Below are 15,540 nucleotides of genomic sequence, written 5' to 3'. Positions count from 1 at the left end.
TTGTAAGGTGGCATCAGCCACGTACTGGGCAGCTGCAAAGACCTTGTTGAAGTCTTGTTGACCTCTCAAGTCATCTGGAGGAATGTGCTGTTGAAGTTGGCGAAGCCACAGCAGCATGGCTCTGGAGAAGAAAGAGGCTGCTGCAGAACTTTTAATGGCCCAGGAATCAGCGGAGAAACCTCTTTTGAGCATTTGCTCGATGCGCTTGTCCTCTGGACGGAGGACTTCCTCCGCCTCGCCTGGCACAGCCGCTGCCGAGTGAAGAATTTTGACAGGTTCATCTGGTTTGGGAAAAGATAGAAGCTCTTCATAGGAAGAGGAGAGTTTATACAACTTTCTGTCCTTGGTAGAGGGATTAAGACCAGAGGCTGGAAAATCCCACTGTTTAAGTAAGGCATCTTTAAATAATTTAGGCATAGGGATTACCTCGTTATCCTCCTGTTCCTCTGTGAAGTAAGGTAAATTCTCCTCCGGGGGATCAGTGGAAGTGGAGGCTTGTTTCTCCTGGGCCGCTAATCCCGTAGAAATTCTAGCTTTGAGGAGGAGAGATTTGAATAGTTGAGAAGGGAAAATAGTAATGGGAGGAGGGACCTTTATTTGGGATTCCTCGTCCTCAGATAAGCCCTGGAAAGGGTCTTCATCCTCCTCTACATCCTCATATTCATCTTGGGAGGACTCTGAGTCATCCTGAATAGGAGCTCTGACCGCTGGGGAAGAACCCAAGGGGCGGGAGGAACGAGAAGGAGGAAGAGGTAAAGGAAGCTCATTGATGGAGGAGAGTTTGGCATCAATGGCTTTGGACAACACAGCAAAAATAGATTGGAACTCAGGAGGTAAACTGGAAATATCAGCAGAAATGGCAGAAGAATCCCTAAAGGCCTGGGAGGATCCTGGCTGGGGGGAATCTTCCATAATATCTGGTTCCTCTGGACCTATGCCCCATAGGTTAGGTTGGGGTCTGTCTAGGTTTGGCTCATCCAGAGATAACACAGGGACCCCAGAAGGAGGCAGGCTAGAGGCCTCTGGTGGGTCTTGACTACTGATTACTTGGGCCTGCACTTTCAAACGTTTTGCTGATTTATCATGAATCTTTTGTAGGGCTAGGTCCCTTCTCTTCTCGGCCCTGGTGACCTTGGTCGAGGGGCGGGCCCCTGGAGAAGAGGAGGAAGAGGCCTGGGGGATACTAGTAATCTCATCGCCTGTAGGCCTGGCCTCTCTGGGACCTTTAGTTGTGCCTCTCTTGGGAAAGGTAGCCATAGTCTGACAATTAACAGAAGACAAGGCTGAGCCAATAATTAAATTATAAGGAGAAGATTTCAAGGACTTCCCAAGAGGAATGGATCCTGCTTCGAGGCCTCGAAGCTGCTGAAACGTGAGGACAATCTGGGCAAACCCAGAGTTCGTGCCCCCAAATCCAGCGGGGCCAGCCTCCCTAAACTTTGCAATTAAGTAAAACCAAGGCACTCTGGTTGGAGGCTAGGCCGGTGGAGAATTTAGCCTGGGACCCCCAAGGCCCGCTCCCGGATCCACGCGGTGGACTGAGGCCTACGCGGCTGGCAGAAGGCCAACACGAGAGGCCTAGATATTTTAAGAAAGGGCGCGAAGGCCTTCGCGCCAAAAAATCGCTTCGTAGAATTTCTTAAGGGGAAAAGCGATCGACTAAGTCCAGGAGACTAAAGGCGTCCCACTCCGCAGGAGGTATTTTATAAGCCCTTAAATATAGTTTTATACAATAATTAAGCAATAATCCAATAATAAATACTTGCACCAGGACCTCCAGGCCAAGGGATTAGAAGAATCCACAAGCGGCCGCAGGAATCGTAACCGGCAAAACCGCCGGGGGAAAACGAAACCGCAACTTCTCCCAAGTAAAAAAGCCTAGCCGCTTTTTATTTTTTTTCCTTTTAAAAACGGCTGGCGCAAATAGTGCAAGTAATTGAATAAAGACAATAAATCTTACTACTTTTTTGAAGGAAAGGTCGAAGGGAAGGTGTTAGAATGTTGAACGAGCATTCACAATACAACCGCAGGATATGCGAACTGAGCGAATTCTGGGGAAGGGGCGGATCCGGCAAGCTTTTTTAATACTAGGCTCAGTTCCACCGGATTGGACATGAGCAACCCATGTGACTGCTGGACCCGCTCCTTCAGTACGGAGAAACACCAAAGTCCTCGAAACCCCACCTCCGGACCTCTGTGTTTTTGCGATGCTGCGATTTTACTGAGGCTCCCCTCGCTGGGAAACCCCACCTCCGGACTTCCGTTGCCAGCAAAGCGCCCGTTTTTGCACTGCTGGGATTCCCCTGCAACATCACAAAAACACAGAAGTCTGGAGGTGGAGTTTCCCATGGAGGGGAGCCTCAGGGGTATCCCAGCAGTGCAAAAACAGGTGCTTCGCTGGCAATGGAAGTCCAGAGGCGGGGCATCCCAGCGGCGGTGGTGGGTTTGTAAGGTGAAAATAGTTTGTAAGAAGAGGCAAAAAAAATTTAAACCCCGGGTTTGTATCTCAAAAAGTTTGTATGATGAGGCGTTTTTAAGATGAGGTATCACAGTATTTTAGTTCTGTAAATAAAATTAAAGTACTTTATGTCAAAGCTCATCTCTTGATGACTTTATAATCATGTCTGAGAGGTCGAGATTTGGCAGTGGTATGTTTTGCTATTATCTTCTTCCAGGATTTTTTCAGCTTTGAAGTGGGATATTACAAATATCCCGTCCGGTATTATTTCTAAATCTCCTTTCCGAATATTAAACTGGCCTAGCCCTGCTTAGTTTTTGATCTAGATGAGACCCAGATGTTGACATCTTGTTATACTCGTTTAAAATTACATAAAAACTAAAGACAGTATCGATGACAAGCAGATAATTGTAAGTCTTTTCCTTCATTCACTCAAGGAATGTAAGGCATGTAAGCCCAAAACAGAAGGAACAGCAGGCTGCAATATTCTTGGTTTGACTGAGTGACCTTGACATTCAGTTTTAGGGAAAGGTGAGCGCTTTGTAACTCATTCATGTATTAAAAAGTGGGATTTCCTATTCTGAACATTATTATTAAAGTTTAACAGCAGTGTTTCTCCCCTCTGGTTTATTTAAGAACAAAAAGCTGATAGTCAGGAATAGTCCTTTTCTGCATCATATTAGAATAGAATAGAATAGAATAGAATTTTTATTGGCCAAGTGTGATTGGACACACAAGGAATTTGTCTTGGTGCATATGCTCTCAACATACATAAAATAAAATATACATTTGTCAAGAATCATGTGGTACAACAATAATTGTCATAGGGGTCAAATAAGCAATGAAGAAGCAATATTAATAAAAATCTTAGGATATACGCAACAAGTTGCAGTCATACAGTCAACATGGGAGGAAATGGGTGATAGGAATGATGAGAAAAACTAGTAGAATAGAAGTGCAGATTTAGTAGAAAGTCTGACAGTGTTGAGGGAATTATTTGTTTAGTAGAGTAATGGCGTTCGGGGAAAAACTGTTCTTGTGTGTAGTTGTCTTGGTGTGCAGTGCTCTGCAGTGACGTTTTGAGGGTAGGAGTTGAAACAATTTGTGTCCAGGATGTGAGGGGTCAGTAAATATTTTCCCCGCCCTCTTTTTGACTCCTGCAGTATACAGGTCCTCAATGGAAGGCAGATTGGCAGCAATTGTTTTTTCTGCAATTTCTATTATTCTATATTCCAGAATGTTCTGCTAGGTACAAACTGTGTTTTTCTTGGAGACCAGCCTGGAGAAAGAATTACTCTCCATAATTACGTATACGTATACAACAGCATGTGTTGCCACACGTCTTCTTCTATTGTTGACAGCTACACTGTAGGAACTTTGGAACAGAAATAGGTCCTATTCATTGCTGTCTGTTACACAGATGGAATAGCCAGGGGCCTCCAACCCTGACAACTTTTTAAGACTTTAAGATTCAGCAAAGCTGGCTGAGGAATTCTGGGAGTTGAAGTCCCCAAGTCTTAAAGTTGGCAATGTTGGAGACCCCAGGAATAGATGGCTCTTCCCCATCCACCGCCATAGTTCCCTCTAAGCTGAGCAGTGAGCAATCGCTCACTTAAAAATCATCATCAACTCAGAGTTTTCCAAACCTGCCCAGAAGCCAAGAGGGAAAGAGTGAGAGGGAAGGAGAGAGAGAGGAAGAGAGGAAGAGAGAGAAACAGATAGAAAAAAGAGAGGAAGGAAAAGAGAAAGAATGGGAGTAAGGAAGAGAGAAAGAAAATCAAAATCTAGTTTGAAACTAGCTCAACTATTTAAGTGGCATTTTGATATTGATAGAGTTGCCCTATTATGAGCTCACTGTTATAGACACACAGTACAGTATTTTATTTTGAAATTCTCTAAGGCAAAACAGGGTGGGTTTTTTATTTGTTTGTTTGTTTGTTTATTTATTTATTTTTTCTGTGCCGCCCAGTCCCAAAGGGACTGCCGCTCAGACACTATACTTTTCCGCCCACCCCCCAAAAAATTAGAGGGAACACTGCCCACCGCCCCTTGTTGTAGGAGCTTTTCCAGGACTCAAATCACAACGGCCAAACTAGGAAAACGTGAGGTTTAAACATATTTCAGGATAGCCTTCAGGAAGTGGAATGCAATATGCTTGATTGGATAACAGCGTCATGTGAGATCTTAGAATTTTAAATGATCATAGAATTTTAAATGATTAAATGAATGAGGGCTAACAACATGAGATAATCTGCCAAGCAGAGTATAGCTATACATAGAGCAGAGGTCACCAATCTTTCGGACCTAAGGGACCTCTAAATTCCTAATTTTAAATCCCGCGAACCACTAATATGATATTTTTTTAAAAAAGATAAATAGTATTTAATGAAATACTATAATAAATGCAAATAATTTTTCTGCGCACCACCAAAATTTTCCCATGGACCAATGGTCCATGGACCACCAGTTGGTGACCACTGACATAGAGAATACAGATAATCCTCCACTTACAACCACAACTGAGCCCAAAATTTCTGTTGCTAAGTGAGATATTTGTAAAATGAGTTTTGCCCTGTTTTACCACTTTCCCTGCCACAGTTTTAGTGGGTTTATTTATTTATTTATTCAATTTTTATGCCGCCCTTCTCCTTAGACTCAGGGCAGCTTACAACATGTTAGCAATAGCCCTTTTTTAACAAAGCCAGCCTATTGCCCCCACAATCCAGGTCCTCATTTTGCCCACCTCGGAAGGATGGAAGGCTGAGTCAACCTCGAGCCGGTGATGAGATTTGAACCGCTGACCTACAGTTCTACAGTCAGCTTCGGTGGCCTGCAATACAGCACTCTACCTGCTGCATTATCCCAGGTTGCTACCGGTACGGTAAAAGACGGCGCACCAATAGCAATTGCTGCACTGTGCATGCAGCTTCAGTTATCTTGCATGCATATGCGTGCGTCCCAGCATGTTTTTGTTTCTGAGCATGCTCGGGAAGCAAAATCCTATGAGGGGATGAATGTGTGTGTGAGACTTTGGCGATTTTTTGCTTCTGGGCATGGGTGGAAGCAAAAAAATTGCAGAAATTCGTGAGATTTTGCTTCGTGCGCATGGGAAGCGCATGTGTGTATGCAAGCTTATTATATAATTTATGTATGGTATGCTAGTATGTATGATTGGTTTCTAAATTGGGGTTTTATAAATTAATTAAATATTAGATTTGTTACATTGTATCATTATTGCTGTGAGCCGCCCCGAGTCTGCGGAGAGGGGCGGCATACAAATCTGATAAATAAATAAATAAGCTAACCAAAGCTGCACGCGCAGTTCACCAGTAGCAGCAGTAATAGGAATCCGCCCGTTGCTATGTGAATCACTGTAGTTGTTAAGCTAGTAACATGGTTGTTTAATAAATCTGGCTTTTCTACTGACATGGCTTGTCAGAAGGTTGCAAAAGGGGATCCCATGATCCAAGGACCCTGGAACCATCATAAATATGAGTCACTGGCCAATTATCTGAATTTTGATTGTGTGACTAAGGGGATGCTGCAAAGTTAGTAAGTGTGAAAATCAGTCCTAAGTCACTTTTTTCAGTATTGTAACTTTGAATGGTCACTAAATGAGCTGTTGTAAGTTGAATAATTTTATTCTATTCTACTCTGTCAGATACTGCTTGTAGTGCTGTGTCCAGTTCTGGCTACCATACTCTAAAAAGGATTCCCAAATTGGAAGAGGGAAATGAAAGTAAACAAGGAACTAAAAATTGAAACAAAACGAGGAAACTGGAAACGCTCAGCCCCAAGAAGGAAAAAACAAATGAAAATATGATGACATTTTTCAAGTACCATTGAGGGACACCAGAGAAAACTATGACTTACTCTTTGTTATCCCCCAGTAGAGACATAGAAAAACAGTCTTAGGTTACAAGAAAATGGTTTAATCATCTTAAATGACAAGAAAGCAGTTTTTAAGTTCAATGATGGTGGGGGGAAAGTTCATGAATAAGACCAACTGAACAACAACAACTGAACTGAACTGAATCAATTACCAAAGGAAATTATAGCATCCTATGAAGGAAATAACTGCAAGCAGAAACTGGCACATCTTTGCTGTGGATACTTTAATTCGGAGCTGAGTAGGCACTAGACTAAATAACTCCTTCCAATTATTTTATTTTAATTTACTTAGCAAACTCTTGCTCCTTTCAACCCCTCCTTCCATCCTGTACTGGGACAGGAATTAGACCACAGACAATGGTTCTAGTTTTGAGCCAAAGAAAAGCGCATTTCATAATAACTAATACACAGGGGAAAACAAGCACTATTTTATGTTAAAGCTCCAAACCATCATAGATTGACTTTGCATTTATTGTGATAAATGTATTGCATACCACATTGTGATAATTAAAAAATAAACAACACAATGCCGGTATTAGCTTTTACTTAACCTTTCAAAGAAAATTAAGAAGCTTCTTGTATTATACTCCTTAAGCCCAAACAAACTGAAGGTAGACAAATATAATGATAACAGCTTGGTTGTATACACACCCACATAGATAAATACAAGCATAGTAAAATTTCTTCAACGGTAAGCAGGTGTTTAGTTTAGAGGAAGTACATCCTGTAGTGGTTTCTGCCTGTAATGATAGCAATAGCACTTAGACTTATATACCACTTCACAGTGCTCTGCCGCCTTCTCTAAACGATTTACAGAGTCAACATATTGCCCCCAACAATCTGGGACCTCATTTTATCGACTTTGGAATGATGGAACACTGAGTCAACCTTGAGCAGGTAAAAATCGAACCGTTGGCAGTCAGCAGAATTAGCGTGTATTCTAATCATTGTGTCACCACACCTCATAATCCACATCAATCATACCAGGAGGACAAAGCTGAGTTGATACAGACTCATGATGGCAAACCTATGGCACGTGTGCCACAGGTGGCACGCGGACCCACATCCGAGGCACACAATGTATTGTCCTATTCCAGTTCCAGTGCATATGTGCATGTTGGCCAGCTGATTTTCGATCTTCCAAAAGGTGGGGGAGGCTGTTTTGCTCTCCCCAGGCTTCAGGAAAGCCCCCGGAGCCTGTGGATGGGGACCGCCTCCTGCCGCACGAATCCCAGCGACCGGTTAGGTCCCACAGAGTCGGCCTTCTTCGGGTCCCGTCGACTAAACAATGTCGTCTGGCGGGACCCAGGGGAAGAGCCTTCTCTGTGGGGGCCCCGACCCTCTGGAACCAGCTCCCCCCTGAGATTAGGATTGCCCCCACCCTCCCTGCCTTTCGTAAACTCCTTAAGACCCACCTCTGCCGTCAGGCATGGGGGACTAAAACACCTCCCCCTTGTCCATGTTGTTTTGTTGATTGATTGACTGTGTGCCTGTTTCTTTATATATATTGAGATTGTTTTATGAAATTACTAATTTTAAATTGTAATTAGATTGGTGGGCATTGGATTTTTATTATGTACTGTTTTTTTATTATTGTTGTGAGCCGCCCCGAGTTTGCGGAGAGGGGGGGCATATAAATCCAATAAATCTAATCTAATCTTCCAATCTAAATGGGCCCATGGGCCTACCGGAAGTTAACTTCTAAACTTCTGGTAGGCCCTTTGGGCCCATTTTTTCCATCCAGAGTCTGGAAGTTTCAGTGAGGCCTGCATAAATGCACAGGGGGAGGGGAGTGGTGTGTGTGTGTTGTGCATGCATGTGCAGGTGGAGGAAATTGCATTATGGGTGTGGGCACACATGTGTGCGATAATGGCGTGTGCTTTCCCTTTTGGCACCCGAGAAAAAAAAAAGGTTTGCCATCACTGATATAGACAGTCCTTGCTTCTGAAACAACAGGGACAACCCCTTGTACACAAATTAAGCTAAAAGTTTAGTTTTTTAGTTAGAAAAAAAATAAAATGCAACATTGTTTTTATTCCGCCTACCCTACTTGCATTACTACTGGAGAGGCACTAAGACATTTCTCAGAGACAACAGAAGACATTAGTAGAGGGTGATACTGCAAGGTATCAAACAATATCAGAAGTGGGTCCAAAAGATGAGAGGGAGAAGAAAAAAAAACATGATATGCATAAATTTTGCCTTTTCTTATCATTTTTTTAAATTTGTAAACCATATTTAATGCACTAAGTCCATACAAAATATAAGGTGTTTACATAATCTTCATATGTTCTTATTTTTTTTTCCTTTCAAATTATAAATTAAACAGTACTGGTATCGGCGTTCAAAGATACAATAACTGACTGCAGTCTCACAAATATATTGAAAGAAAGCACAGCATTGAAAAAGATTGATTTTCAAACCTAATACACTGAACCAACAAGGCTACAAACTAGAAGCACCTGAACGTCACTCCCAATTATAAGTGTCCAGGAGTTATAAAAATCACTCAATGAAGTTAACAAATTAGACTACAGAAGCAGAAACAGATTCATAATACTGCTTTATCCATTTTATTTCTAAAATGGCGTCTTATTTGAGAAAGGATGCCCTCAGGGTGCCAAGAATCATAGGTTCTATTTCCTTTGCTTCATTAAATTTCCTTTTCATAACAAAAAACATCACAGAAAACTGTTAGCAACATAAATATGCTCAAAAGTGAAAGTTCACAAATAAATAGTATGTTGTATAAAACAGTCTTAAAATGACGTCAACGGACATTTAGAAACACAACGCGAGTGTTCAAAACAAAACCTATCTTTACAAGCTAAATGTGTTCCTAAGAGCACTAATCTGTATACTGACAAAATTCACAATATTCTTAAGCTCGTTCAGATATGAACTTTCATATTTCATAGCAATAACATATATAGAAATCAGATTGGAAAAAATACTTCTTTAGAGTATCTCAGATAAAAATGTTTTTAAAATTCCAGGAATTCCTACATTAATCTGGGATTTATTGCACTTGTGTTAACCAGGGTTTAGGTACTGTTATGGTTATTTTACACTTAAGCATGTTCTAACAATGTAAATGAACAATAGATTCATAATTTATAACCAGTTTCATTTGTACCTTGACATTTCTTTAAGGATTTCAGACTGATGTATAAAACCCCCATTGGCTTTTCTTAAGAAATAGATTTACAAAAGGCTAATTTTCTCTATGCCAAATATAAGGTCACAGATTTATGGCTTCAAATGCTTATTACTCACTCCATACATTGTTTTGCAAAGTCTGAGGTGGAAGTTAATATACATTTAAGAATTCTTCAACTGATTATTAAGCATCTCTAATGGATAATGTAACCTAGCTAAATCTATATTGTATTATCTGTTTGTCATACTTTGCTAACTAGAAACAGAAATTTTCTTTTGACTTGTCATCACATTACTGTATAATACATTTCTTTTTTCTATTGTCAAACTCCTTCCCAACTCATCTGCATCCTATTGGTCTCTTCTTTTGTTTAGTGAAACAAAATTTTTCTAGTTCTTTCTGTTAACAAAACTATTTTTCAATCCACATAGTTAAATATATTAGCAAAAGTTTGAGGATCACCCTAAAATAGCTCACCTGTCATAATGGGGTTATTTTCTTCTCCAATTGCTTTTTAAACAATTTAATTATCGAAAAATGTTCAAAGACTTAATAATGTTTGACATCCATAGCAGTTTAGCATCCATAAAGTAGAAGACAAAATTACAGTGTTCCCTCGATTTTCGCGGGTTCGAACTTCGCGAATAGCCTATACCACAGTTTTTTAAAAAATATTAATTTAAAAATACTTCACTTTTTTCCCTTATACCACGGTTTTTCCTGCCCGATGACGTCATACGTCATCACCAAACTAATAATTTTTGCAAACAAATAACAAAAAAAATAATTATTGTTAATAAATAATTATGTTTATAAATATCAGGATCACTAAGTGTCTTATTCAATGGTGAGTACCAGTAATAATGGTGACTAAATGGTTGTTAAGGGAATGGGAAATGGTAATTTAGGGGTTTAAAGTGTTATGGGAAGGCTTGTGATACTGTTCATAGCCAAAAATGATGTATTTACTTCCGCATCTCTACTTTGCGGAAATTCGACTTTCGCGAGCGGTCTCGGAACGCATCCCCCGCGAAAATCGAGGGAACGCTGTTTTGTAACATTACAAAGGTTTTAATCTATGTCCACAAAATGGATGAGATGAAGGCATACAATAGACCACCCCCCTAAGAATTTGGCTAAAGAATAATATTGGTTAAAGAACTTTTCCCTTTTATAGAGTAAGGGGAAAAGAGTTTCCAAATATTGTGCTAAAAACAATAAGCGATTTGTAGAGGAAAATGGGAATAGCTTAAGGTGGATAGTTCACCTTGTTCCATCTATATTAAATATGGAGCAATTAGAAGTTTATACTACTACTTATTTTCTACAGCCAATATAATGGTTGATTATTTTAGGCATTTCCACAGTTCCCAAAAGGTCAATTTAAATTATTTTTGTTTCCTTTATAGATTGAAGACACTAAAGACAGAGCAGTTTTTTAAAAAAAATATGCAATCAATTAGTAACTGCACAATATTTAACAATTTGATCCATCAAATCCTGACTTAATTCTTGAATTTATAATAAAACGAAAAATCTGAGTGAAATGTTTCTGAGCTGCAAAAAGTTAAAATGCATTATTTTTTCCCATTTTACCACAGTAGCTATGGCAGCGATAGGCAGTTAATAGGAAAAACGAACACACACTATTGCAATGTATCATTTCAAACTTCAAATGGCAAAAGACGAGGGGTTAATGTTAAAGGATACAGTGAGAAAAATTATTTAGTACATATGGTTATACCAATTATATATTTATTTCCATTTAATCTTGCTTTTTTAAAAAAAGGAAATAAAAGATAGCCTTAAGTCTAGAAGTATTAAGTTGCTAAGTTTGAAGACTCTGCTGTAACATTTCAAAATAAACATATACAAGGGATTAGGCTGTATATCCTATTAAAACCTGTTGTATCAGTTTTAAACAAACATCCTTCAGACAAAATTGCCTGGCAGTGACTGTACCAAACTGAAAATATTTAATTTACAGCAGGGAGATTGTTTTTACTTTAAACCAATAATGTTTTATTAGGAGAAGCATATTACTTCTGTTTGTTTGTTAATGCCACACAGAATGACTTGGATGTGTAGATAAGAAAATGTTAGTAAATTAATACGGGTCCTCTATTTCTCCAATAACAGCAAATTGGAGCAGAAAACCTAAATATAATAGCTGAGCTAATTTTACAATTACAGATCTAAATCGTTAATTTAAATAGCACTGGAGGCACACTTAAATTTTTCCATTAAAATATATTAAGATAAATATGGCTTTCTGAGACAAAAAAGCCAAGATCTTTTTTTCCCATTCCCAACCAGTTAATTCAGGTCTAGCTGCATTACTGCAAATATATTTCACAACAGCTTAAGGATACCCACCCCTTGCTGAGAGCTTTTTAGTGTTGATAATTTTGGCAGCATATTCTTGTCCTGTAGTGATTTTCAGGCATCTTCTCACCACTGAAAAAGCTCCCCTGGAAGTCAATAAACAAGAGTAACATAAATGCCAGTTTGGGTTATGCTGCTTAACCACCTAATAACCTGAACAGCATTAAAAGACAATAAATACATTTCCCCCCAAATATCTGCCTTAATTTGGCCTTGTTGCAGTGGATTTAAAGGCGTCTTCTTCAAAAATATTGAATGGATGCACATGTTCTTGTAGGTGGCTACGTTCGCCTCAGAATTGTGTAGATTTTTCACACCCATCTGGTGTTCTACTGTGCTTTGATTCAAAGGTGTGTGTGCATGTATGTATGTATGTGTGTGTGTGTGTGTATAACATATATATGTTATATCTAAGAAGAGGAGGAAAATGGATAAAATGTAACAACATTATACCCTGCAAATAAATATATATGTATGTATGAATGTATGTATGTGTATATATGTGTGTGTATACATACATACATACATGCATGCATGCATGCATACATACATACATACATTTATATATATATACTGTATATATTTGCAGGGTATAATGTTGTTACATTTTATCCATTTTCCTCCTCTCCTCGGATATAACAGGTGTAACACCCATTCAATTTATTGAAGCTCAAGCCTCCAGTGGCCTGGATGCCATAAATCTCACTACCTGCAGTTTTAAGCACGAGCATTCCTGTGCAATTCCCCTACAGAGCGAGCAGGGAAATTAGGCTGCTCTCTATGACAGGCTCCCAACGCTAATCCCCCCGCCTGCCATTGGTCAAGCGTTTGCAAGTCGTTTATATAACAGACTTTAGATAGCACCGAATTGATTGATTTTTTTTTTTTGGTAAGGAAATACAGTCATCATTTATTTTATTTATTTTTTAGCGAAGAAAAAGCGAGAGGAGGAGCCCGATGGTTGAATTCCGATTTGCACTCTCCTTCCCCTGAAGAAAATTGCACCTTTGGGGTTACATTTCCTGGTACTTCAACGTGGGTCAAGCTTCCCGCCGCCCACGTTGCTTTTTTTTTCCCCCCCCGACTGCCGCCGTTCGGACGGACGAATGCAAAAAGCCACCCACGCTGCCCGAGGACCAATTTCGTCATCGGCGGTTCTCCCAGGATCATGTGTCCCTTCCACTTGACGGGGAGGCGGGCAAGGGTGGAAAAATTCCCGCGTCAAAAAATCAAGTCCCCGACCACAAGACCGGCGGCTGCAAGAGCTTTTACACAGCCCCCTCAGAAACCCGGACGAGAGAGCGGGAAGATCTGCCAAGGAGCGGATCGCACGGGAGATAAACACACACACGCACTGAAACACACCCTGCCGCCCGGGCTGAACTTTACGCGTCAATAAACGCGGCAGCTCCCGGTCGGCAAGCTTCACCACCACCACCACCACCACCCCGAACCAAACGGCCGAAAGCAGCCGACCTTTCCCACTCCCGAGCATCCGCGTTCCCCTCACGCCGCCCGGCCACCAGCCCACCTCAGGGTGCTGACGGGAGGAGCTGCCGAGCAGCGCGCCGTCCCTCATGGCGAGGGGCGACCCAGGGACCCCGGCTCAGCTCCATTCCTCTTCCAGCCGTCAAAAGCTCCTTCTTCCGCGCCAAAGTCCCCTCAGGTCGCCGCTGGCTAAAGGCGACCCCCGCTCCCTCCCTCCTCGGCGGGCTTTCGGCCACTTACTTTCCGAGCTCCTCAAAGAGCTGGTACTCGTCGGTGAACCTGGTGCAGGTCGCGGTCGAAGCCATATCCTGTCAGCGCGGCTCTCGCCAGAAGCCCCCTTGGCGCTTTCCGAGGGAAGGAGAGAAAGAGAGAGGACGCGGCGGAGTGAAGGTGGATTGGAAGCCAAGGGGGAGGCGGTCAGGACGGGGAGATGGGAGGGCAAAGGCGCTTCTTGTCCTCCGCCTCCTGGTTTTTTTCCCCCCCTCGGGGCGAGTCTCTCGGTCACGCTCCTTCTTGGCAGCTTCTTCTCGAGACTTTCCGGCTGGCTTGTTTGTTTTGTGGAGGCGAGCCCTGAGGGGAGGCAGAGGCGGGCTTCTCCGCCAACTTCCCTCGGGGTGGGTGCGGGTGTGTGGCTTTCTCTCAGCGCGCACGTTTCGGGGGTCTCTCTGTCCCTGGCTACGGATAAAGCTCCTCCATCCAAAATGGAAACCCGGAGCCCGCCGAGAAAAGGCTCGCGCTTTACGCGGCGGATTGAACGCCAAGGAACGGGACGAAGCAGAGGCGGGGGAAGGATGGCAGCCTTGCTGGCTCGGGGAAACCTCCCTCCGTCCGAGACCGCCTCCTTCTGCCGGGAGTCCCGTCCCCCCACCGAAGCGCCCCCTTTCTTCCCGAGGGTTGCCTCGCCAGCGGCGTCTCCGGGGATTCAAGGCGAGGCGAGGGAAGCCCGACCGGCAGCTTGTCCTTCCTTCCTTTCTCTCCAAGCAGCCGTCGCCTTGGCGGGTCTGGCGGCCGTTTCCTCTCCTTTCTCTCTATCCCACACCTCCCTCTAGCGACGGGTGGACGAGGGCCGGGGCTGGAGGAAGAGCGGAGCCGAAGCAGCCGCCGAGCTTTCCCGGCTTTAAGTCTCCTCTATATACCGGCTGCGGAATGTAAGCGCCCTATAGGTTTTCTGTGGCGAGTTCCACGAGAGCTCCCTCCCTCCCTCCATGGTTCTTTGTTCCAAAGGCGTGTAAATGAGGGAAACGTGTAAAAGCTTTTTTTTTTTCCCTGAAAGACTTGGGCAATAACGGGGCCCGGCTAAAGAAGAACGGCGTTCTTTTGCATTGGCTGCTTTTACCGCAGAAACGGCTTTGAAAGCCCGAATTGACAAAATAAATAAATAAGACTCGCCCGGCTTTAGAAGCAGCCGAACCCCACCGGGTTCCACCGCCCGGGCGGTAAAGGAGAGAAAATGGCCCCGCCCCTTTCCCCCGCGTTCCATTCCTTGGCGTCACAATCGACGCCCAGGCCTCGTGCGCTCCATCCGGCTATTCTCCGCTCCGGAGGCGAGGAAAAGAGAGCGCCGCTTTTCCCGTTCTCGCGAGACAGCCCAGCCTTTTTTTTTTTTAATGGAGAGGGCGGCTGGCTTGAGCTGTGGGAATCATGAGGGGAGGGGATGTGCGGCGGGAGGAGGTCTTGGTTACCTGGGCGCTGCGTTTTTTAAAATAATATTTAATATTCATATGTTTTTATAAAATTTACGCTCTGCATTATGCTTCTATAGGAATGAGAGCGTGTCGGGATAAGCACGTAGTCGCGGTGTGCTACAATTTTTTACACGCGGGGAAACCTCCCACTCGCAAGGACTCCGAGTCACGTCCAGCTGTGATCCCGGTATAATGTTTGATTTCGGACGCGACACGGTAAAAGCCTTCCGCATAATCCGTGCAAACGAGGGTATATAAACATTGTTATATCTTTGTATGCTACCAATACGTACCTGACTGACAATAAATAAATAAAAATTAAATTGTGGGAGGATACCTCGCTGAAGACCATGAAAGCAAAGGACAAAGCGGGATTGGAACAAAAATGGGGGGGTTCCAGCGCCGTCCAGATGTGATTTGGGTTTACACGGTTACGCCCTTATCTTCTGGTCATCCCTTATTGAAAATACTGT

General features: G+C 42.7%; 1 protein-coding gene across 10 annotated transcripts in view; it reads right to left on the bottom strand.

The window, feature by feature from the left end:
• Positions 1-14,796, bottom strand: part of CAMK2D (calcium/calmodulin dependent protein kinase II delta) — a 182,265-nt gene extending 167,469 nt beyond the window's left edge. For 5 of the 10 annotated variants that reach the window (XM_070757856.1, XM_070757851.1, XM_070757858.1 and 2 more), the window contains exons 1-2: positions 13,623-14,357; positions 11,886-11,980 (exon numbers count right to left, since the gene is read on the bottom strand). In XM_070757856.1, coding sequence (XP_070613957.1) covers positions 11,886-11,980; positions 13,623-13,687 — 160 coding nt within the window. In that variant the 5' untranslated portion in view covers positions 13,688-14,357. Of the gene's footprint in view, positions 1-11,885; positions 11,981-13,622 lie in introns of all 10 variants that reach the window. The other 5 variants (XM_070757861.1, XM_070757859.1, XM_070757862.1 and 2 more) reach the window with 3 other exon arrangements.
• Positions 14,797-15,540: the final 744 nt, after the last annotated feature.

The sequence above is a fragment of the Erythrolamprus reginae genome, chromosome 7 (genome assembly GCF_031021105.1).
Source record: "Erythrolamprus reginae isolate rEryReg1 chromosome 7, rEryReg1.hap1, whole genome shotgun sequence".
NCBI lineage: Eukaryota > Metazoa > Chordata > Lepidosauria > Squamata > Dipsadidae > Erythrolamprus > Erythrolamprus reginae.
Note: the sequence above shows the minus strand (reverse complement) of the source record. Positions and strands in the feature narration are given on the sequence as shown.